Source organism: Podarcis pityusensis (assembly GCF_964106645.2).
Source record: "Podarcis pityusensis genome assembly, chromosome: 17".
Lineage (NCBI taxonomy): Eukaryota > Metazoa > Chordata > Lepidosauria > Squamata > Lacertidae > Podarcis > Podarcis pityusensis.
The window spans coordinates 19248065-19273655 of NC_138042.1; the positions used below are offsets into that span (position 1 = coordinate 19248065).

The 25591-nt window shown below is 43.1% G+C and overlaps 1 protein-coding gene across 1 annotated transcript in view; it reads right to left on the reverse strand.

Moving 5' to 3' along the window:
• The window catches only part of LPAR1 (lysophosphatidic acid receptor 1), a 60693-nt gene that overhangs the window by 17259 nt on the left and 17843 nt on the right, over positions 1-25591 (reverse strand). The window contains exons 2-3 of the mRNA XM_080987915.1: positions 17753-17900; positions 9419-10166 (exon numbers count right to left, since the gene is read on the reverse strand). Of these exons, the coding sequence (XP_080844041.1) occupies positions 9419-10166; positions 17753-17812 (808 nt within the window). The 5' untranslated portion in view covers positions 17813-17900. The remainder of the gene's footprint in view (positions 1-9418; positions 10167-17752; positions 17901-25591) is intronic.

Genomic DNA, 25591 nt, shown 5'->3' on the forward strand with positions numbered 1-25591 from the left:
TTCAAAAATTTTATAATTTAATCTGTATCTTCTTTTTAAGTTATTTAACATATGCTTTATTTGTAAATACTGAAGAAACCCAGCTGTTCTATTTGGTGGCATTTTGACTAATCAATCTTTCATTGAGTTTCTTTGTTTGACCAGCCTACTTTGCTTTCAGTTTCACAAGTGATTTCAAACTAAACTATTAGGTGAATTATTGTTAACAGTAATGATGATCAGGCAGCAATGAAAACAGGTAATATAAAATATAGGAGGAGACTAGGATACATGCTTTTTAACAGAACATGTGGGTATAAAACGGAGCTATTGTGCAAAGGAAAAAACAATCCTCCTTTCTCTTTCTCTCACTCACTCACACACTTCAAAGTACTTGGAATACCCACTCTTAACAGGCATCCTTTAACTGCAGCTGTGCAAACAATGATCTGCTCCATTGGCCATTCAAAAACCCTTACAAAACCCAGTTATCTTCCAAAATCTCTAGGAACACCAAGGCTGCTGTGTCAGAGGTCCTCTTGGGAGCCAAATTCAATAAGGTGAATCTTTTATTAAAGACACTGGTCCCTGTCTAAGCCCAATGTGCATATATATATGTCTGTACAAAATTTATTCATGCAGCGCATTATTGCAATTGACTCAGTATTCATCTCATAATTTAATTCGCTGTGTACAATTATTTATGGTGCGAAGCATGTAGACAGAGACTCCCTCTCCCTTTCTTGCAGTACTGAACCTCAGCTCACTGGAGCTGAAGAGTGATGAGATTTGTCAGGACAGACAAAAGGCAGCATGCCGTGAAACTACAGAATTCAGTGCCACAGGATTTGGTGGTTACTTGCTCATGCAAAGTAAAGCAGGAGAAGGCTATCAATGGTTAGTAGGATCAGAGGCAGCTTGCCTCAATTACAAGCTGTTGGGAGACAACAATATGAGTGATGGCTACTGCCGATATGCCTTGCGTTGACCTTGTGTGGGGGAGGGAAGGTGTGGCCATCACCTGCCCCTCCATGCTTAAGGGTATTCCATTAAAGGAATCCGGGGGTGTTGATCTAGTCTGAAGCCCTGCTGGGAGGCTAAGGCCTTGACATGACCCCAACGGGAACACCAGGGGGAGCTTGAGTTGGTTCGCATCGACAGCCCCCCCCCCCCCCCACCGGTGGCTTACCCTTACTTGGACTTCTTGCACAATGGGCAGGAGTCAGATATAGTCAGGTCCAATCAATGCCTAAGCCAATACCACTCACATTCTGTAATTTCAATACAGTGGTACCTCGGGTTAAGTACTTAATTCGTTCCGGAGGTCCGTTCTTAAGCTGAAACTGTTCTTAACCTGAAGCACCACTTTAGCTAATGGGGCCTCCTGCTGCTGACATGCCGTCGGAGCCTGATTTCTGTTCTCATCCTGAAGCAAAGTTCTTAACCTGAAGCACTGTTTCTGGGTTAGTGGAGTCTGTAACCTGAAGCGTATGTAACCTGAAGCGTATGTAACCCGAGGTACCACTGTAAAGTTGTGGCCAAAATTTGCCCAATAACATAAACCTAATATCCGTGTCCTTGTGTGAGTTATTTCCAACGAGGGGGGGGGAGGCTGCAGGGTCTCGACACGCAACAATATGAGTGATGGCTATTGCCGATATGCCTTGCTTTGGGGCTCTCCATAAGTAGCTTCTTAGCTACTGTGGGGAAGAGAATGCTGGACTAGTGATAAGACAGCTTTCATTTTATGTTCATTGCTCCCACTGCATAAGGGGACATTTATTAAATGGCCTAGTTTTCACATAACATTAAGCCATGATTGTTTAACAAACCACAGGCTAGCCTCCAGATGATCAAACAAACCATAGCCTGTCTCTTCAAAGCTTGATCTGCCGTCTATCTGCTCTCACACCTTATAGTTTCGTGAACTTCTGGGGTGTGGTGGTCAAACAAACTATGGTTAAAGAAATGTGGATGGGTTTGATCAAGCATAATGCCAAGCCATACTTAAAACAAACCACAGTTTGTAAGAAGCTATGGCTTCAGATCATGGTTTATTGGCAGTAGAGAAACCAAAGGTAGGTAGCTGTGTTGGTCTGTCGTAATAAATAACAATGATGTAAGATTTTAAAAAAAAATTATTGAAAGATGTTCCAGTAGCACCTTAAAGACCAACTAAGTATAAACTTTCTCAGTGTGAGCTTTCTTGTGTATACACACTTCTTCAGATTCTCTGAATGAGAGGTCACTATAACCTTATAACTGTTGGTGACTGTTAATGATGGCAGTTGGTTCCACAGGGAAGGGCAAGGGATTTTTAAAGGGAAAGATGATCAAAATTAGCTTTAGCATGTACAATGGGACATGAATCCAATCTCTCTATTCAGACCAGGTCTCTCCATAGTTTTTAGTTTGGTAATGAGTTGTAATTCAGCAACTTCTCTTTCAAGTGTATTTCTAAAATTCTTTTGCAATAAGACAGCTACTTTAAGATCTTGTATAGAATGTCCTGGGAGACTGAAGTATTCTCTTATTGGTTTTTCTGTTTTATGATTCCTGATGTCAGATTTATGTCCATTTATTCTTTGGCGTAAGGTTTGTCCTGTTTGTCCAATATAGAGAGCTGAAGGGCACTGCTGGCATTTGATAGCATATATAATGTTGGAAGATGAACACTTAAATAGGCCTGAGATTCTATGATTCTATGATGTTACTGGGGCCAATAATGATGTTGTCCGGGTGTATGTGGCAGCAAAGTTGGCATCTAGATTTATTACAAAGTTAAGTATGTGGGAAGTGAGAGCTGGACAATAAAGAAGGCCGATCGCCGAAGAATTGATACTTTTGAATTATAGTGCTGGAGGAGACGAGAGTCCCATGGACTGCAAGAAGATCAAACCTATCCATTCTTAAGCAAATCAGCCCTGAGTGCTCACTGGAAGGACAGATCCTGAAGCTGAGGCTCCAATACTTTGGCCACCTCATGAGAAGAGAAGACTCCCTGGAAAAGACCCTGATGTTGGGAAAGATGGAGGGCACAAGGAGAAGGGGACAACAGAGGATGAGATGGTTGGACAGTGTTCTCGAAGCTATCAGCATGAGTTTGACCAAACTGCAGGAGGCAGTGGATGACAGGTGTGCCTGGTGTGCTCTGGTCCATGGGGTCACGAAGAGTCGGACACGACTAAACGACTAAACTACCACAAGTATGTGGGCATGGTTGGCACATAATGCTAAGCCAGTTTAATAAACCACGGTTTAGTATGATGTGCAAACCAGGTGAAAATGTTTGTTACAGGGGTACCTCAGAAAATGCCTTCCCAATGACAACTGCTCCAAAGTTTTTGTAATGTGTGATGTGGCCAGTCCACTGCAAATTTCCTCCATGCCCCGTTAGTGGCATGAGACAGAGCTGTGTTTAAGTGGCTCCTGGGCTGCCAGCTAATGTACTATTTGTCTTGGAAATTCCATAAAACTAAAAAAAAATAAAAATAGTCTTTTAACACCTGAATCCTGGACATATTTACTCAGAGGGTCTTGGATCCAGGAAAGGATGCCTAGTATTTCAATCTGCTTGAAGCACAAGTAGACTGCACTAACCATGTTCCCGTAAGCTCTCTTTTCTAAAGCACATTTCAAATTTAAAACTTTTCTCTTAGGCTTTGAATCAGTGCCTGACCAAGGTCCATTTCCATGCCTATGTATGCTATATAAATCAATTTCTATGTAAGCCCCAGAGCAAAGAGGCACACTATGGAGAAGGAGTTTTATGTTCTCCATTACTTTAACTATTTCAAAAGCAGCCTTGTTAAAAAGAGAAAAGAGCTCAAACTATGAAATCATTTCCTTCTGTTTAAAATATTTTACTCCGAGGGGGGAAAACACAAAAAGAGCATGAATGGGGAGGGGGGCATCTCTTCTGTTTTGACTTTGCCCCAAGATTAAACATTTCAGCAATTCTGTGGGATGATGCAGTGTGCCAGCTCCCGACTGCTCCAGCAAGAGGCTCAAGTCATCTTAGTCATAAGTCAAAACAATGAACCCTCTTGTGAAACTCGATTGGATCCCACATCACTCATGCTACCAGGAGCAGATTCCCCCCCCCATCTGGAGAAGGGAAACCATCCTATTGGAGCAAAGCAAGGCTGTAAAAGAGATGGCAGGCACAATGTTAGGCATTTACTGGGCAGATAAACAAGATTCTCTTGTTTGGCCCTTCTATGAGTACAGAGGGGATGGATGAAAACGCTTTTCTGTTCATTGGAAAGATCCGAGGCCCCCCCCCCCCACTATACTAAAAAGGGAATTACTTCAGAGAGAAAGAAAGAGAAGTTGCCTGTATACAATGTGGGTTTAAATGGATTCACAGGCTCTTCAAAAACGAAAGCACTTAACCTCTGATCTTAAACTCATTGCACAAAAGCACATCTCCATGACATGAGTGCAGCTTCCTTTTTGAAGAGCCGCCATATTCTATACATGCAAGTGAGGATCATATTTTGATTGTCGTTAGGACGCCTCCTCTTTCAATATTCAAAAACTATTGCGATGGCTGAATGACTTGCCGCATCTCCGATTACGTTCCTAGCTGCGTGAAGGGAGAACTCGCACACTTCTTCATTCTGTCACATGCAGGCCACGACTCTAAGGCATTCTTTGCCACACATTCATGCAACAGACATTAAAACGCCATTTATCCAGTAATCGGATTTGGTGTCTACTTAATTCTCCCAATATAAAAAGAGTTAAGGCAGTTCAAACTTTGTTTAAAAGCTAGCTGCGGGGACTTTTCCTTTAAAAGAACACAAATATTTATTTTCCCCCTTTCCTCCTTCGCAGCAAGAGCCTTCATTTTGTCTCAGATAACAGATGCAACAACCAGGTGCTGGGGCAATGGAGAAGCCGGAGTACTTCTCTCTCTCTCCACACAGTATTGTATACAAGGTTTACTGATGCATAAAGCCAAAAGTTTATTTGGAAAAATCCATGCAACATGCGGATAAACATTCAGTAATCTTTTCCACACGCATGTCTGAGAGCATATATTAGGCCTATTTAGCTTTTCCAAAACTAGGAAATACAGTCTTGGCAGAGACAGATCGCTAACATTGCCATTCATGCTGTACAGAAAGAAATGCCTGAGGTAGAATGCAGAATTTTCCACTCATTTGCTCTTTCAGTGATGGCAGCTCTTTAAAAATGAGGGATAATTGGCAGGTTGACCTTCTACTCAGGAACTCCATTAAAACATTTCAGTTTGGAAGAACCAAAGTGCTTGATAAGTTATGGAAGCCTAAATCTGAAAGTCCAAGCAGAAAGTATTATGCTCCCACTTCCCTGAAGCCTACTAAACTGGTGATGAACACCATACAGCCATGCTTCTGACACTGAAAAATAATGTATACTTGGGGTACTATTCAAATTTGTTAATTGTCTGAACAAAAACTACAGCTTTTGGTTGACAGGCAGATATTGGGTAGCCAGTAGAATGTGGTGCTTAGAGTCCAGTTTCAGACTAGGACTGAGGAAGCCTAGTTAAAATTCCCAAGCAGCCATAAAACTCACAGGGCTAGTTATAGTCTCTCAGTCTAACCCATGGGTAGGCAAACTAAGGCCTGGGGGCCAGATCTGGCTCAATCGCCTTCTAAATCCGGCCCACGGATGGTCTGGGAATCAGCGTGTTTTCGCTTGAGTAGAATGTGTCCTTTTATTTAAAATGCATCTCTGGGTTATTTGTGTGGCATAGGAATTAGTTCATTCCCCCCACAAAAGAAATATATTCCGGCCCTCCACAAGGTCTGAGGGGCAGTGGACCAGCCCCCTGCTGAAGAAGTTTGCTGACCCCTGGTCTAACCTATCTCACAGGACTGTGAAGATAAAATGGGAAAACCACATACAGCACCTTCAGTTCATTGGAAGAAAGGTAAAGAATATAAACCTAATAATAAACAGTGCTATACAGTGGTATCTCGGGTTAAGTACTTAATTCGTTCCGGAGGTCCATACTTAACCTGAAACTGTTCTTAACCTGAAGCACCACTTTAGCTAATGGGGCCTCCTGCTGCCGCCGCGCCGCCGGAGCATGAGTTCTGTTCCTATCCTGAAGCAAAGTTCTGAAGCACTATTTCTGGGTTAGCGGAGTGTAACCTGAAGCGTATGTAACCCGAGGTACCACTGTATTCAGATATGATGTGACAGATCTCAGTAGATATTTATTCTCAATGTGTTCAGAACTCTGTAGAAGTGTTTACAAGTTTTTAATTATAAAATTGCTTAAGCTTTCGTAGAATTCTAAAAATATGGTCTCAGGAAACCATCAAACACATTTCTTTCTTCTCCTTATTAAAGAAAACTACCATATTGGCCTGAATATAACCCACACTATTTTCCAAAATTCCAACAGTGAAAAGTTTTAAAGCGGCTTATATTCATGACCTTATGCCACTGGCAAAGTGGCGTGGCTCGCCCTCCCCAGAGAGCAGCCTGGGACAGCAGGGCAATGGCGCACAGTCCGCCCACCGCTCCCAAGCTTTCTCTAAGCCGTTGGAAAGAAGGAGGAAGGAAGCAGCCCAGATACTGTATTTTTTCTCTCCCCCCCCCCCTTCAATTTAAAAGGTGCGACTTATTTGCGAGTACGGCTTATATTTGGGCCAATACGGTAATGTTTTTATCTTATATATTTAAAAGTAATTATCACCTCTGAAAAACCAGGCAACCTCTTCTTGTAAGCCATCAAAGCAACATTTGCACTTGGCATCCCATGGTGTTTGTGTAAAAGGTAAAGGGACCCCTGACCATTAGATCCAGTCGTGACCGACTCTGGGGTTGTGGCGCTCATCTCACTTTATTGGCCGAGGGAGCCAGTGTACAGCTTCCGGGTCATGTGGCCAGCATGACTAAGCCGCTTCTGGCGAACTAGAGCAGTGCACAGAAACGCCGTTTACCTTCCCGCCACAGTGGTACCTATTTTTCTACTTGCACTTTGATGTGCTTTCAAACTGCTAGGTTGGCAGGAGCAGGGACTGAGCAACGGGAGCTCAGCCCGTCGTGGGGATTCGAACCGCCGGCCTTCTGATCGGCAAGTCCTAGGCTCTGTGGTTTAACCCACAGCGCCACACGCTGTTTAAACACGCCACCCGTGTTTGTGTAGTGCAGTCTTAAACATGCTTATTTAGGTCCATCTGCACTATGTAATAACTGCTTAAATTGCTTTAATACTGCTTTAAGCGCATAGTGCAGATGGGGCCTTAGATAGCGACCGGGTGATAGCACTCACCTGACCCCAGGTTGTCTGTGTCACTTCTGCTTTCTAGGAGGTAGAGGGGCAAGGGGGTGGTGAGGTGCAAACACACTAGCAAGAGTGCCAGACTGGCTCTGTTGGTGTATTTGCAGTGTTGGCCTTGCCCCTGCACCTCCACCTTCAGGTAAGTGGCGGTGATGCAACTGATGAGGGATCAGGTGAGTGTTGTGGCTGCACCATGCTATCCGCTACTGCTTAGAAGTAAGCAGTACTTCTAAGTCCAGCACAATCCTGAACTTGTTTACTCAGAAGTTAATCCAACTCAAATCAACAGGCCTTACACCTTAATAAGTGGAATTAAATTTTTCCCCATTTGTGTTGATATTTATGTCCTGTCTTTCTATGCCAAAGGCAAAGTCAACTTAGTATCTCTCCTTGAAATTAGTTTTCACTCATAGTCAAACACCAGTTCCTGAAAATCCTCTTCTTTAGTTTTAACTTCCAAGATTTTTAGCATAACACGTTCAAACAGCTGCCTAAGTTTCCTGTATTTCTTACAGTATTGCTTGCAGATATGTTAAGGGGAAAAGAGGGATAATCTTCTTTTCTACAGCTAGCAAAGTTATTGTTAACAGCTTCATAAACAGAAGTACATCTCAGTCCCACAGACAATAATTAGTAAAGGATAATGGACCATGATTAAATTCACATCCCTGTGCATGTAAACACTGGAGAGAGACTGTAAAATGAGGGCTGATGCTGCTGAGAGCTATGTGTGTGTTTAAATATTTTGAAAGCCACAGCACGTGCTGGCTCCGGTCCTAACAATTACTATCAAAACAATGTAAGAATCATCACTGTTACTTAGTGAGGCTTAGTCGGGTATGACGAACATTAACATGCAAAGCCTTTGTTATATTTTCAGCAGGGGAAAATGAGCATTTCACTCCTATTAACTGCCTGAATGTACATCCAGCTTTCAGAATGTAGTTATCTTCATACTGAACCAACAGAACAAAAGGATGCTGAATAATAGCCAGCAAACCATCTGGTGCCAAGACATGCTAAACTGCACATGCTAGGCATTAACTATCAAACAAAAAGACCCTAATATAATATCTGCAGATAGTTATTTTGTTGTATACCATACCAGTGCCGAGGGCCTTCTGGCGGTTCCCTCGCTGCAAGAAGCCAAGTTACAAGGAACCAGGCAGAGGGCCTTCTCGGTAGTGGCACCCGCCTTGTGGAACGCCCTCCTCCCACCAGATGTCAAAGAGAAAAACAACTACCAGACTTTTAAAAGACATCTGAAGGCAGCCCTGTTTAGGGAAGCTTTTAATGTTTAACAGACTATTGTTTTTAAAATTTGGTTGGAAGCCGCCCAGAGTGGCTGGGGTATTAATAATAATAATAATAATAATAATAAATAAATAAATAAATAAATAAAATGAAACGGCCTTTCTTATGCCTTAAAAGTTAAGTGTACCTTCCAATGAGCAAGGAGGAAGTCAATGCAGTGAGCCTCCTTTCCACAGTACAGTGGTACCTCAGGTTAAGAACTTAATTCGTTCTGGAGGTCCGTTCTTAACCTGAAACTGTTCTTAACCTGAAGCACCACTTTAGCTAATGGGGCCTTCTGCTGCTGCCGCGCCGCCAAAGCACGATTTCTGTTCTCATCCTGAAGCAAAGTTCTTTACCCGAGGTACTATTTCTGGGTTAGCGGAGTCTGTAACCTGAAGCGTCTGTACCCGAGGTACCACTGTACTATATTAGCATCAATAGCTGGAGCTCATGTGGAAGGCCTTCCATGATTGCAGCAGCACTTCCACCTGCATGATAAATGCTGGATACAGCTGGGGTGCAGGACGGAGGGAAGTTAACTCTGTAACTTGTACAATTTAGAACGCTGGTGTTAAGTGTTGGTGAAAATGATCTTATAAAAATAGGAATGCAAACTGAGCAAGTCATTCATCCCAGCAGTCTATGACTTGGAAGACTTAGAAGTAAACAGTCACAGAACAAGGCACAACTGAAATGTGTATTTTACATCATGAAATACTTTTAACACGCAGCATTTTCTTGAAATGCAATGCAACAAGAGTATTGGCGGGGAATGAGTCCTCCATCTTCCCAGCAAGGATTGAATGGTGTCCCATTTGGGATGGCTGTGAGAAAAGAAAATCTGCCAAACATACTCACCAAGCACAATGACCACAGTCTTCAGAAGACTCATCATGGTATCCCGATTCCTACGTGGTCCAGAACTATGCCTAGACATTCTCATAGTCCTCTGGCGCACGTACCCAAAGATATGAGCATACAAGACCACCATGACTACAAAGGTGACCAGGTTGAAAATAGCCCAGAAGACCAAGTAAGAGTCACTATAGAGTGGTGCCATGTTGGAACAGTGGGCGAGGTCACAGATGCAATTCCAGCCCACGCTTGGTATGGCGCCCATGACAATAGCCATAGTCCAAATGACAACAATTACCACCACCACGCGCCGATTACTCATCCGGGTATGTAGCTGCATGCGGAACACTGTGATGTGCCTCTCAATGGCGATAGCCAGCAAGTTGGCAACAGAGGCTGTCAGGCTAGTGTCAATGAGACCCTGGCGAAGGAGCCAGGTGCTTACAGTCAGTCTTCTAGTGTTGGGTCCTGTGTTAAACATTAGGTAAAAATACGCCAGCCCTGCAAAGAAGTCCGCAGCAGCTAAGTTAGCCATTAGGTAATAAATAGGAAAGTGAAAACGCCTGTTGACGTAGATGGCCACCATAACTAAGAGGTTGGCTAGCATGATGAAGACACATACTGTAATCCCGAGTCCCATCACAAGCTTGCTCACAGTGTTCCATTCAGTGGCTAGGTACTTCCCACTTCTGTTGTAAAAGAAGGCAATGGTTTCGTTGTAGTAGCACTGGGGTTCGCTCATCACTGTAGACTGAAAAGAAGAAGACAGAGCAGAATTAGAAGTTGGGATATGGAAGTACTGCAGTGCTAGAAAACTAAAGACCACAAGAACAGGCAATCAAAATCAAAGAACAAAACAAAAGCTTTAAAACTATGGTTATAAAAAAAAGAACGTATGGAAAATGACATGTTGGTGGAGCTGAATCTGTCTAATTTAACAGGTGGTATAGTATATGTCAGCTCTGTAGTCACTGGTATCCATTTCAAATTTACCAATTTTGTTCGAGATACTATTAATATATTTCCACAAGAAGTATATGCATTGAATAGGGATGCTGGTGAACCTGTCTGGGCTCAGGTCTGGAAACAACGCCTTGCCTCCAAAAAAGAAAAAAGGAAAAAACTCAACACATTCCCAAGCCCCAAGTTATAATCTGAGCCAGAGAAGAATTCCCAGTTCCATGCCTACCCTCCACACCAGTCCATGCAATTCCCAACCCACCTTCCTCCCTCCACTTTAAAGATAACTTACCAGGCTGCTGAAGGTGAGAGAAGTGGTGGGGCAAGGGGGGAGAGATGTGGGGAGGTTTGTGCCACATAACTATGTGCAGGACAAAAGACCTGGTGGACAAGGTGGACCTTGGGAGAAACTGCAGGAGATGTAGCTCATATGCCCAAGAGACTTTAATCTTGTCCTGGAGGGATAGATTCCTCTAATTCTCTCTCCCCATGTGCTGCTGCTTCCATTGCCACTAAACTTGGCCAGTTATCCTTAACGAGAAGGGCAGTCCAGGGCATGACAAGACTGGGTTGGCTTGGGACTTGTTTTGGAAATATTGTAGCTCAATTCATTTCTGAGCTAAACTGACATGAGGGAGAGGGAGCTTGCCCATCTTTAATAGTAAAGTGTAGTATTGAACAAAAGTTACCTCTATGGGTAAAAAAATATGTAACAGATAAAAGCTTTTCAAGCTTAATTAATTTCCCACCTTGCTGTCTAGTTAGTGGTCAAATAGACTGCGTAAGAATTACAAGCCACCGGAAGAGAAAATTCAGCTACCATATTTTTTGCTCTATAAGATGCACCAGACCATAAGATGCACCTAGTTTTTGGAGGAGGAAAACAAGAAAAAAAATATTCTGAATCCCAGAAGCAAGAGGGATCTGGCGTCTGGGATAACGTCTGGCTGTTCTGGTTTATGGGATAGCTGCGCACAGCCTCTCCCGGGCAGTGGGAGGAAGGCTCCCTCAAGTGCCGCGCTCCCTTTAAAGAGCACACAAAGTGTGTGTGCGGCTTTTGGGGGCTTTTCCCCTAGGAGGGAGAAGGGCAGCCCTTCTCCCTCCTCGGGGAAAAGCCCCCAAGAGCCGCACACACGCTCCACGCAGCTCTTTAAAGGGAACGCTGAGCAGAGCCTCTTGCCTGCATTTGCTCCATAAGACGCACACAGATTTCCCCTTACTTTTTAGGAGGGGAAAAGTGTGCCTTATAGCGCGAAAAATACGGTAATTAGGTTTCACACCAGTACTGCATTAACTATCACTGCGCTACAAGCGTTAAAACTTTTGTTAATAAACAGTTTTATTGTATTTTTCTATAGGTTCAAAACAAGGAAAGCAACAACAAAATCAAAGGAGGGGAAACATAAAAAAGATAAAGAACCAAACATTCCTTTAGGCATGTATGGTACAAAAGGATAGCAATGAATGAATAAAGTAGTTCAGTTACATAGCACCCTCAGAATTAATGTGAGGAAAACAAAAAGTGTCCTGACAATTTAAATATATATCATTCCAGTTTATGTGGGGTAGCTTCTCCCATACAAAGCTAAGGAACATCTTTTGATGAAATTGTTGCATGCTATCAGTTAGCGAACTCCAAGTTTCCTCGCAGAATTATAGTCCTAAGGCTTCTTTAAGAAAAGGGAACAACTGCTAAACTAGTTTTGTCTGTAATGTAACTGTGCCTTCTAGTGTGGCCATATGTATGCATGCTGTAAGTAATTAAGAGAATGCAATGTATATTAGATGTCATCTAGCAGGATTACACCTAAGAACATCAGTGGATTTCAGTTTCTAGCTAAAAGACTATGTGGAACTAGCAAGTCTGAAAACTATTCAGTGGAAATCTTACTGGAGCTGAAAAGTCAACAGGAGAATGCAATCTATCACTGCCTCTGTAATAGACTAAGTTATTTGAAAGGCTTCAGCTAAGAATATCCCAGCACACAATACTGCCTAATTTTTTCAAAGTTAATTATATTTGTACCTTGGAAGTCGAACGGAATCCATTCTGGAAGTCCGTTTGACTTCCAAAACATTCAGAAACCAAAGCCGTGGAAAATTCTGAAAATCGTTTGGAAGCCAGAACACTCACTTCTGGGCTTCGATCATTCAGGAGCTGATTTGTTCGAGATCCAAGGTATGACTGTATAAGCAACAATTTTTATTCCGAGACATTGCTGTGAACAGATCCTGATTACAGAATGCAATTCACTGGGTTTGCTACTCTCTGCTGTGTTACCTATTTATGGGTGGTATTTAAAGGAGGGGGGAACCCTATTACTTAGGTGCAGAAAATGTAAATTATCAAGCCTGCTTGCACTACCCTGCTGCATGACAGTAAACCTTACACTGTATAGACCGTGGGCAGAGGCAACATGAAAATTTCATTTTATGGAATCCATGCTGTTCCCTTCTGCTCACGCTGTCCCTTAATGTTTGTTTGTCTTTTGTGCCAACTATCTATCTCCATTATCCTCTGGTTCTCTTCATTCATTCCATTCACATAATAAATTTGTGTATATTTATATTTAGACATTTTAAAAGTACCAGAACATACCACTTTCAGTCATTTCCACTATTTACCATATTTTTCACTCTATAAGATGCACCAGACCATAAGACACACCTAGTTTTGGGAGGAGGAAAACAAGAAAAAAAATATTCTGAATCCCAGAAGCCAGAACAGCAAGACGGATCACTGCGCAGCGAAAGCAGCAAACCCTCTTGCTGTTCTGGCTTCTGGGATAGCTGCGCAGCCTGCATTCGCTCCATAAGACGCACACACATTTCCCCTTACTTTTTAGGAGGGAAAAAGTTAGTCTTATAGAGCAAAAAATACGGTATATCCCCCACTTTTGGTTTTGCAAGGACAAAGAAGATTTGCACTGTAGTGGGCTGGGAGTCAAACACTTCTGTCCTTGGCAAATATGTACTGAGTGGTTTGTCCCCTATATTACCTGGCTTACTTCAAGTGCTGAAAAGTCACAATAACCTAACAAATAAATAAATAAATAAATAGGAATGAAGAGCTGTAGTATGAGAAAATTGGGTTGTGGTTTCCTGTTCTTCTGATAAGCTTTAAAAACTTGCTACTGTTCCTAAATTTTGGTTCAGAGCAAATGGTATGCTAGGTTGGATTTCAGTAGAAATATATTTTTAAACCTTGAAAATTGTGAGATAGGGACTTTTTCTTCTTTGTGAAAGGAATTTAAAAATAAGCAAACTCTAAATACAGTCTATTCAATAAAATATAAGATACACAAACTGTAATTTATTTTAAGAAAATAACAGTATGCCAAATAAGATTCCATTATCCTTCAGTCATTGATCCAGCCAGCTACTATTCCAAAGCAGTCAACAACTGCAAGCAAACAGTCCTTCCAACTAAAGTATTATGTAAAATATGGCTACAGATTTGAACTCCAAGCAGAAGGCATTTTAAGACACCATCTTCTTGATTCTATGTTTACTTGTTTTATAAAAAGCAAACCAACTATTAGCGTTTGAAGGAAGTTCTGGTTTCAGCATCTTGGTGTCTGAATCTTGTCTTGCACCTCCTTGCAAGTATTTTAGAAAGCAGAATATTATTGTTCCTATCATCAAGGACGAAAGGAAAAGTTCAAGAAAATCCCATTATCTATTTTCTCCTATTTGCATTTTAGTTTGAAACCTGAGTATATAATATGCAGCAACTGTCGAAGAAAGTCATACGAGCTGGACAGTTGTGTGTGACAGAGGAGCTTGTCCAAAGTGTGCATTACCAAAAAGGGATTTTTAGCAACTGGGAGTCTGTGGAAACAACTGTGTGTCAAGGAGGTCAGAGACCTCTTTGGAAGCTATGATTACAAACCATAAGAGACCCTGTTGGAAGCTATGATTACAAACCTCCACAGACTGCCAGGAAAAAACCAAATAGGGTGTTGACCTTCCTTACTATTTATTCATTGTAAAATTACTACAAAGGAACAACAAAATGAAAATAGCTTGAGAGAGAGAGAAATAGAATACACACAAGGAAGTCATATTGTCCTTAACCCTCAAATGGCGTTTTTCTTGAGAAAGAGTGAAGGAATAGCCTAAACTCAAAGTGCCACATTCCCTAAGGGCTACTTCCAGTATTTTATCACTGTCATTTATACAAATAACATAGCACACTCTTTCATCAGGGCTGACATTGTGTTAAGCTGAATCCAGGGGCAGCATACAAAAATAGTGGTGGCCAAGACAGTTATGACCCACACGACACACACTCCCGAAGAATTTATGTAATCAGCAGAAACCCTACTGTGCTCATCTGGGTTACTCCACCTCTTGCCCTCCCTCCTACCACACTTCCTTTTCTGCTGTGGTGTCAGAAAGCCAAGCATGGGTCTCATTCCCTTAGAGGCGGGACAGCCCTGTCAGGCTGATTCAAACCAGGAAAAAAAAATGCACTGCCTATTCAGGCCTTACATAATCAATCAGGCTATGATTTTTAAATGTGGTTAGCATTCTCAAACTCACAGTCTCCAACTATGTAATAAAACATGCTAACTATTATTCTGTGAATTGTTCAGCAAACAGCAAGAGAGAAGTCCATGCCCCACACAACTGGCTTGTGGGGTGGGGAACTGGAAGAACCTCCAGAACAGCAATTGGGGGAGGTATAACAACAACAACAACAACAACAACAACAACTTATTATTTGTACCCCACCCATCTGGCTGAGTTTCCCCAGCCACTCTGGACGGCTTCCAACAAAGATTATGTATGGAATCTCTACAGGGAACCAGGCAAAGATTAAAAATACATTAATATGCCACACATTAAAAACTTCCCTGAACAGGGCTGCCTTCAGATGTCTTCTAAATGTCAGGTAGTTTTTTTATCTCTTTGACATCTGATGGGAGGGCGTGCCACAGGACGGGCACCACCACCGAGAAGGCCCTCTGCCTGGTTCCCTGTAGCTTTGCTTCTCGCAGCGAGGGAACCGCCAGAAGGCCCTCGGTGCTGGACCTCAGCGTCCGGGCAGAACAATGGGGGTGGAGATGCTCCTTCAGGTATACTGGACCAAGGCCATTTACGGCTTTAAAGGTCAACACCACCACTTTGAATTGTGCTTGGAAATCAGTTTATTTTAAAGACTCTCCTCCTGCAAGAGAGGGGAGTGGTTGTGGTCGGGAGCCGGACTCCACCTCAAGCAGGGGGCGTTAGCCCCCCTGCCTCCCACTCACCAGGCTGGGGCCCACGCCCACGGGCAGGCACCCAACCAGGTGCCTGCGAGGGGGCGTGTTTAGCAGCCTAAATTGCTGTGGCGCCAGCCTTCCGGCCTCACTTTTCGTCGTCCCATCGCGAGTCACCCACCCTCCACTCCCTTAGAGCCCAGGGTCTCAGTTTTTCTTTTGGCCTTGCTATGGACCTTAGGTTGGTCGCCCTGGTTGTCCGGGGGGCCTGGTAGGAAGTTTTCCATTTGGCATTAGGCTTTTTGGTTTTTTCACCTACCTCATAGCAATCGTCACAACTTTCGTGGTATTGGTGGGTAGGTTAGGCATTGGAATAATGTGTTGTGGTGTGTCAAAGGGCTAGGTGTGGCCATCGCCTACGCCTTCAATTTTTGGGTATCCCGTTAATGGAATCTGGCGGTCGTGTATTCTGTCCGATGCCTGCGTGGCGGGAGGCCATGGCACGACCCTCGGTGACATCAGGGGAAAGCATATAGTTGGATTAGCATCAACAGGCTCCACCAACTGGTGAATAAACCCCCCTGTTTGAGACTCACCCCTCTCTGAGGGGCTGGAGTCAGCTGACGTAATCCAATGCCTAAGCCAATACCTTTTCACTTGCTGTAATCAATAAAGTTGTGGCCTTTTCTTGCCCATTAACCGTATATCACGTGTCCTTGTGTTTTCATTCCATTATGCGGGGATCGGGTCCTTGAAACACAAACATTTGCTCTTCTTCAACTTCAGAGAAACAAACCACAAATAATGAGAAGGCCGTCTTGTAGTTTGTTTCCTCTGGTACACCAGGAGTAGGGGTAGAACAACTTATTTTAAAGTATGGTATAAAGTGATGTGCAAGTGGGTTTTTCAATGCTGCCTGGTTTTTATAGACATACACTCCTCAGTATGAAATGCCATAACACTCAGATGGTAATGAACAATCAACTTGTGGAACTCATGGAATGGCAGAAAAAGTAAGTAAAGCCATTATCCAAACCCCATTAAGTTATATTTCCTTTGGACAGAAGGTTTTAGGGGGCATGATCATACCACTCAACTTTTTACTTTAAAAAAAATAAATCCTGGCAGTATACTAGACATAGCAAACATAGATGACATTCAATCAAGGTTTACTTGCTTTGATGAACCTTCCCAGGGGAAAAAAATATGTAAACAGCATATACAACTAAGTAAACAGAAATCTGAGGCCTTGGAAAAAATGGGTTTTCTATCAGTGACCCACTGAGGTCAGGTCAGGCAAGCAGACCACAATTTCATTATAGCCTTAGTGTTCAATATATGCATTACGTGCTAACTATCCTACATCATGAAGGGGAAAATACTTGGCATTCTATAAAGCATTGCTTTTGGAGGCTGCCCTAGTTGTTTCAATTTGTTTGCTTTTCACATATTTTCCATCTTATCTTAAGCCACTACAATTCATCTTCATGTAACTTTGGAAGGTTAATCATTTGGGGGTGGGGGGGTGGGGGTTTGACGGGAATGAATATAAAGTGCAATTACTATGCTGACAAGCATATTCTGTAACAGGCATACCAAAAGTGAAAAAATGCTGTCAGAGGATTACTTCTCAGGATACACTACTCCTTAGCAATAACAGGCACTGTCTACACATTACAGAATTTCACGAACACCTTTATCAGTTTACAGTTTATCAACTGTACATTTTACAGTGACAGTTTATCAACGTCTTGGATATATGTTTTATTTCAAAATCATCTGAGAAAGGCTTCCCTCATTTTGTCCTTTAAGAATGGATATAGACATTTCACAAAGCTGTATCTGTGTTGGCTTCTAGCCAATTAGTACCTCTTGTACTGCAAAACCAGATATGGTCTTACCTATACTACATTTGCAAAATGTTGGCTGAATTAAGTTAAGTCCCCACCCCCCCAAAACACTTCTGAAACCCTACCAGCGGTGGTAGCTAGAAAAAGCTTAAAATATGTCACAGCTTGGGGTCCTTTTCAGCTGACCAACTGTCAACTCTTGCCATTTAGTATGGTACATGATTGTTTTACATAAGAGCTTAGAAATGTAAGCTTGACAATTGCACAGGCATAAAAATTTAGCAGCAGAGCTTAGTAAAAATCTTGTAACTGTTTCTGCTTACCTCAATTAGCTGTGGTTGTGTGATCACAGAAAAGGGAACTTCGGCTGAAGGGTCTGCCATGGTTAGTGGTCTGTTAAACCCCTTCCTTTCACGTATCAGATGTTTAAGTAAAGTCTGAGTCAGTTCTCAATCCTGCTGACATTTGGGCCTAGAAGACAGAAAACACGTTTTAGAACCTTAGAAAAGTCAAATGAAATTACTAGGTGGATTAACGCGACAAACCTGTGTGAATAATCATTTACCAAAAAACACCCCAAACTAAAACAAAATGAAATACCATTTTTTAAACATAAAACAAGAAAGTTGTGCATAAAAAGACCAAGTGCTACTTCCAACAGCCATTTTCATCCAACATACACAGCAATACATTATTTCACACAAGGAGAAAACCTACATAAATTTCAGAAATCCTTAAAAGATGCATTTTAAAGTTAGATTTCAGAAAACCTTTAATGTGCTAAAACTCCAGTTAAAACAAAGCTGTAACTGCAAAGGATCTTAAGTGTTTTGAGATCCCAAGTTCAGTATGCCCCAACTTACGCTGGGTTTACATTCTGGGGAGTGCGCCTAAAGCCTAATCCACATACTGTATAGTCAAAACACAGGACTGCCAAAGTCCTTTTCCTCCTGGGACGCACGCCCCCTTTCTCTTTCTCTCTCTCTCTCTCTCTTTTTTTTTTGCTAAGTGCATAGAGCTAAATATGCATAAGCTGCAGGCTTTCTGTATACAAATTTGCAATTGCAAAGCATACTGCAGAATTGGGTGGTGGGTGTACCAGCACCAGTGTAGGAAACAGACTATCCCTTCTATTTTGTGCTGCGGCCACTGCACCTCAGCTCATATTTGGCACAGCTATATTTATGAAAATCTTTAGATATTTCTATGCGAGTAAAGTTTGTGTTTTCGTTTTGGCCAACTGAAAAATCCTGGGTATTGAAATGGGTTTTGCTTCTTTGAGCTACAGAGGGGCTGAACTCTATATGTTCTGATGGCCTCCTTCTGGAACGTCTAGAGGAGCTGGGAGCAAAGTTATGCAGCGGTTTCGCTCCTTTCTCCTGGGCCATGTCCAGAAAGTGGTGTTGGGGGATGAGTGTTCGGACCCCGGGTCTCTCACTTGTGGGGTGCCTCAGGGCTCCGTCCTCTCCCCCATGCTTTTTAACATCTACATGAAGCCGCTGGGAGAGCCCACCAGTATGGAGCTGATACCCAACTCTACCTCTCCTTCAAATCAGAACCAGTGAAGGCGATGAATGTCCTGTGTGAGTGTCTGGATGCGGTTGGCAGATGGATGGTGGCTAACAGATTGAGATTGAGTCCTGACAAGACAGAAGTAATGTTCTTGGAGGACAGAGGGTGGGCAGGTATGGGGGATTCCCTGGTCCTGGGTGAGGTAACTGTGCCCCTGAAAGACCAGGTGCACAGCCTGGGAGTCAGTTTGGGCTCACAGCTGTCCATGGAGGCACAGGTCGATTCTGTGTCCAGGTCAGATGTTTACCAGCTCCATCTGGTACACAGGCTGAGACCCCACCTGCCCGCAGACTGTCTCACCAGAGTGGTGCATGCCCTGGTTATCTCCCACTTGGACTACTGCAATGCACTCTATGTGGGGCTACCTTTGAAGGTGACTTGGAAACTACAACTAATCCAAAATGCGGCAGCTAGACTGGTGACTGCTCCTGGGATCATATAACACCGGTCCTAAAGGATCTTCACTGGCTCCCAATACGTTTCCAAGCACAATTCAAAGTGTTGGTGCTGATCTTTAAAGCCTTAAATGGCCTCGGCCCAGTATACCTGAAGGAGAGTCTCCACCCCCATTGTTCCTCCTCCAAGGGTCTTCTGGTGGTTCCCTCACTTTGAGAAGCAAAGTTACAGGGAACCAGGCAGAGGGCCTTCTTGGTAGTGGCACCCTGCCTATGAAACACCCTCCCATCAGATGTCAAGGAGACATCTGAAGGCAGTTCTGTATAGGGAAACCGTTTACAGTGGTACCTCGGTTACAGACACTTCAGGTTACAGACACTTCAGGTTACAGACTCTGCTAACCCAGAAATAGTACCTCAGGTTAAGGACTTTACCTCAGGATGAGAACAGAAATCGTGCAGCGGTGGTGCAGCGGCGAGCCCCATTAGCTAAAGTGGGACCTCAGGTTCAGAACAGTTTCAGGTTAAGAATGGACCTTCGGAACGAATTAATTTCTTAACCTGAGGTACCACTGTAATGTGTAATGTTTTATTAGGGTTTTATTACTTGTTGGACGCCACCCAGAGTGGCTGGGGAAACCCAGCCAGATGGGCGGGATATAATCATCACCATCATCATTATTAAGAATCCTGTTAGGTTCTGCTTGTCCAACATTTTTCATTTTCATGCTGTAAACACTGTGGCTACACAAAAAGATAATCGACTGAATCATGGTTTGGTTTGAAACATTAGGAATGAAATGCAGACCCTTAATATTGTACCCTCATTCCTTTCCTTCCCCTGGACCTAAAGGGAGGAGATGAAAATGAAGAGAGGATGAGCTACAAACAGTGCTTGAAAAGTTTGTTTATAAAATCCAGTAAAAACAAAACACACACACACAGACACAAACACACAATCTAATTGTTTTATTTTTTCCCCCAATCATTTCCCAATAATTATTTATTATTTATTATTCCCAATCATTATGATTTATAAGCTTCAACAGCAGCAACACTTTTCAGATAGTAAAAAATGGTAAATACAGTGGTACCTCAGGTTACATACGCTTCAGGTTACATACTCTTCAGGTTACAGACTCCGCTAACCCAGAAATAGTACCTTGGGTTAAGAACTCTGCTTCAGGATGAGAACAGAAATCATGCAGTGGCGGCGTAGCGGCAGCAGGAGGCCCCATTAGCTAAAGTGGTGCTTCAGGTTAAGAACAGTTTCAGGTTAAGAACGGACCTCCAGAATGAATTAAGTACTTAACCAGAGGTACCACTGTACAGTGGGTGCAATAAAACCAACTGGTGCACGCTCTCTCTCTCTCTTCTCTCTCTCTCTTCTCTCTCTCTCTCTCTTCTCTCTCTCTCTCTCTCTCTCTCTCTCTCTCTCTCTCACACACACACACACACACACACACTTCTCGGTGCTCCAAACCACGATCTGAATGATCATTTGACTGCAGTTTGTATCTAAAGATTCCACAAAGAATCTTCCAAAGTAAAGGATTTTAGACAATCAAGTATTTTTCAGTTGAGATTGTCTGAGTTGCAAAGTTCAATAGCCACTGGCATTAAAGAACTTACCCAAGTCTATTGAAACCGAGCTACATATAACTTCAGTGAAGATTGCTAACAGGTTTCATGTAACGGCTGCAAAATGTGCAGATACAAATGCATGGAACTTAATTCCATGACAGCTGACAAATTCTTCAGGAAAAGTGAGCTCCTGCAACAACCTTTTGCAGGGTATTCCCAAGCCCCAACAGAACGCTCCTGTTCAGGCCACCAGACAGCCTTGAACAGAAGCTTTGTACTACTGTACTATTTAGGGCTTGCAGAGAGCATTTTTTTCTTTCCACTATTTCTGTGCTATTCAATAAAATGTTAAAAGTGTTGCTATCAGAGCTTGCTTTCACCCTTCACTCAGCGCAAGCACTTTATTTCTCTATAGGAAGTGGGGGAGCATAGGGTGATTTTTAAAAAAACCTCACGCCCTCAATTTCCTCCGTTGTCCTTTTCTTAAAATGACACTTAACACATTCCGTGTCTCAGCTGCCCCCAGCCACAGACTTGATTGCTAGACTTGCGCAGTCTGCTGACTTCTCTTTAGATAAATATACCCAGATTCAGTTCCATCCTAGCACTATGTTACTGATGCTCAGGCAATGCTAGTTTATTACCCAGGACATTCTTTCCTCTGATTTTTTTTGTTGTTGTTTAAAAAAATGTTGAGAACTTCCCATACTGATTATATACGGGCATTAGCCCATTAGATAGATAAGTGATATTTGCCATGGTGCTCATAGTACAGATTGATTAGCACCAAGAAGGGTCCTTTCTTTAAATATCTTTCTAGCATTACTAGCTGGGACATGGGTGGCGCTGTGGGTTAAACCACAGAGCCTAGAACTTGCCGATCAGAAGGTCGGTGGTTCGAATCCCCACAACAGGGTGAGCTCCCGTTGCTCGGTCCCTGCTCCTGCCAACCTAGCAGTTTGAAAGCACGTCAAAGTGCAAGTAGATAAATAGGTACCGCTCTGGCGGGAAGGTAAACGGCATTTCCATGCGCTGCTCCGGTTTGCCAGAAGCGGCTTAGTCATGCTGGCCACATGACCTGGAAGCTGTACACTGGCTCCCTTGGCCAATAAAGCGAGATGAGCGCCGCAACCCCAGAGTCGTCCACGACTGGACCTAATGGTCAGGGGTCCCTTTAGCATTACTAATGATGCCCAGTGAGAGCCCTGCTTTTCTGAGTCAGGTTTAAACACAAAGCAACAATCTTAAGCATCACATGCCATGGTGGAATTTACTTCTGCCTCCTTCTTACACATGGTTGTTATAACACATTTTCTTCGGTGTCCTACACACTTCCCAATATTCCATGAGCAAAGAAACTTTTTCAGCCTGAAGGCCATATTCCCTCATGGAAAATCTTTTTTTTGGGGGGGGGGAGGCCAGAAGCAACATTGGGCGGAGCAATGGATCCAACTCTTGCCTTTGTAGTTGGTTATAAGTGAGAGCTGGACCATAAAGAAGGCTGATCGCTGAAGAATTGATGCTTTTTGGATTACGGTGCTGGAGGAGACTCTTGAGAGTCCCATGGACTGCAAGAAGATCAAACCTATCCATTCTGAAGGAAATCAGTCCTGAGTGCTCACTGGAAGGACAGATACTGAAGCTGAGGCTCCAAGACTTTGGCCACCTCATGAGAAGAGAAGACTCAGACCCTGATGTTGGGAAAGATTGAGGGCACAAGGAGAAGGGGACAACAGAGGACGAGATGGTTGGACAGTGTTCTCGAAGCTACCAGCATGAGTTTGACCAAACTGCAGGAGGCAGTGGAAGACAGGAGTGGCTGGCGTGCTCTGGTCCATGGGGTCATGAAGAGTCGGACACAACTAAATGAGTCAACAACAACAACAACAACAACAATATTCTAGCCACACACACACAAGGTAGAGGTTTCAATTCTCCATCTAGCAAAGTGAGAAGCATTATCAGAGTTCAAGGCCACATTTCAGCAAAAAATGCTCGAGAATGATGAAGAGCAGGGTCAGTAAGGGCTATGGCCTGAGAAGAGGGTCAAACAGGAGACTGTAGGGCTACATTCATCCCCCAGGCCTGAGGTTCCCAATCCGTCATTCTTCTTCAAAGGTACATTATTTTTGATATTTTTCAAGCATCATGGTCAGGAAGAATTTTATTTTTCTTATTAGGTGTGGAAGGATAAATAAATGCATGTACCACTAATGCTTCCAGGTTTGTCTGGAGAGGCAAAGTACCCAAAGGGCAAAGTAGCATGTTCTAGGAGTGATGACCTTCCATTCCTGAACTCAGTTTAGCTATTGCATCTCCATTCTTCTCCCTTGCCTCTACACACCACAGCCTCTCCCTTGACCTAGCAAATCTGCAAGATTGTATCAGGTCATTACCCATGAGCTCTCACTCAGTCACTTTGTATAATTGTTCATATTCATTATTTGGTTCATCCTCACAAGATATTTCAAAACATGCACTTCAGCATTAATCTGTTCTGGAGTGCACAATTTGTGAGCCACCAAACCAAACATAGCCCACCAGCTATTTTGGCAGCCCACCAGGAGATCCATAAATCTCCTATTTTTTCTACCTAGCAAACAGCTAAACAAGACCGTTTGAAAAAACACTTTGCCAGTCCCCATTTATTGCTGGATAGACTGTCCAAAACAGGCCTGCGTGGTCTACAAAAATTTGTGAAACAATAGAAGATTGCCTCTATGATTCCAGAACCACTGGACATGGCTCCTGTTGTGGAATTAATCTGTATGTTGGTTTCATTTTGCCTCAATATCTGTGAAAATGTGATTAATTATTGTTAAGAAGATCTCACCTACAGGTGAATACCTACAAAGCCGCCTAAAACTATATGGCCCAATTAATGTCCATGAATATTACCAGTGCTAAGGTTCTAAATGTTGTTCTTGTTGGCAGAATCTGTCCGTCTTGGGAGACAATGGAGAAGTGCGCCTTTGGGGGTAAAGTCGAACTGTTGGAATTTTAGAGCCTATTGTGGTTGTAGAGATCGATAGTGGAGAGAGATGTTTTGTTGCAGCTGGAGCCTATGAAGGCATTCAGTTGTGCTGCTGCAGATGTTCCACAGTGCTTTTTCTCTTAGTGCTCCTCCCAGCAGCCTTTCCTCCTCTGGTCACTGCTATGGATGCGCAATCTGTCTGTGTCCAGGCACTGCGGTTGTCTGCAAGGGATTCCGACACGGCAGGGCTGATATTGCCAGCTTTCATGTCATGTTTGCGGACATCTTTGTAACGCAGGGTTGGTCTGCCAACGAACCTGGTGCTTGAAGCCAGCTCCCTGTAGAGCATATCCTTGGGGAATCTTACCATCTTCCATTCTGTGGACATGACTAAGTCAGCATAGATGTCACTGAGACAGGAGTATGGACATGCTGGGAATGTGGGCTTGGAAATGCCCATCTTTGTTTGAGAAACTGTCTTGCCATGTGATACCCAAAATCTTCCTGACGCAGCACGTGGAAGGTGTCAAGGCATTGCTCCTGGTGGTTGACCACGACTCCCTTCCATAAATCAGTGTCTTCAACACGTAAGCCTGGTAGACTTTCATATTGGTATTGGACATCAACATCACATTTTCCCATACTCTTTTGGAGAGGCAAGCCATTGCTGTAGCTGCCTTGCTAATACACTTGTCCAGCTTAGCATCAATGAATAAGTTGCTGGCAAAATATGGTCAGTACCAAAACCAAGTTCTTTTTTAATGACATCATGGATGGTAACATTTCATATTCAATTTGTGATGTAGATAGTGTAGTTCTGCTAGTGTGGACGACTGGAGACCAATTAAACTGGGGTAGACATCACCTTGTCGACAAAGGTCCGTATAGTTAAAGCTATGGTTTTCCCAGTAGCGATGTATGGAAGTGAGAGCTGGACCATAAAGAAGGCTGATCGCCGAAGAATTGATACTTTTGAATTATGGTACTGGAGGAGACTCTTGAGAGTCCCATGGGCTGCAAGAAGATCAAACCTATCCATTCTTAAGGAAATCAGCCCTGAGTGCTCATTGGAAGGACAGATCCTGAAGCTGAGGCTCCAATGCTTTGGCCACCTCATGAGAAGAGAAGACTCCCTGGAAAAGACCCTGATGTTGGGAAAGATTGAGGGCACAAGGAGAAGGGGACGACAGAGATGGTTGGACAGTGTTCTCGAAGTGACCAACATGAGTTTGACCAAACTGTGGGAGGCAGTGGAAGACAGGAGTGCCTGGCGTGCTCTGGTCCATAGGGCCACGAAGAGACGGACACGACTAAACAACTAAACAACAAGGCATCTGTTCTGCAGCTTGTCCAAAAAACAATTTTCAGGAACTGGTACAAGCAGCTACAACTGAGATGTAATTTTCAAGTCTGTTCTATACCTTAAATTTGGAATACTTTTTTCAGAAAGGAAAACCACAAATTCTTCAGAAATTATTTATCTACATTTGGAACTGAGGACTTTATTTTAAAGCCCAAATATAAATATGCCCCCCCAAAGTTATGCACATGGGAATTTTTCAACCTAAGAGGTTCCACAGCCTTTGTAAAAGTCACCAATTAGAAGGTCAGTCAATAAAAGCGACTCACCATTTACA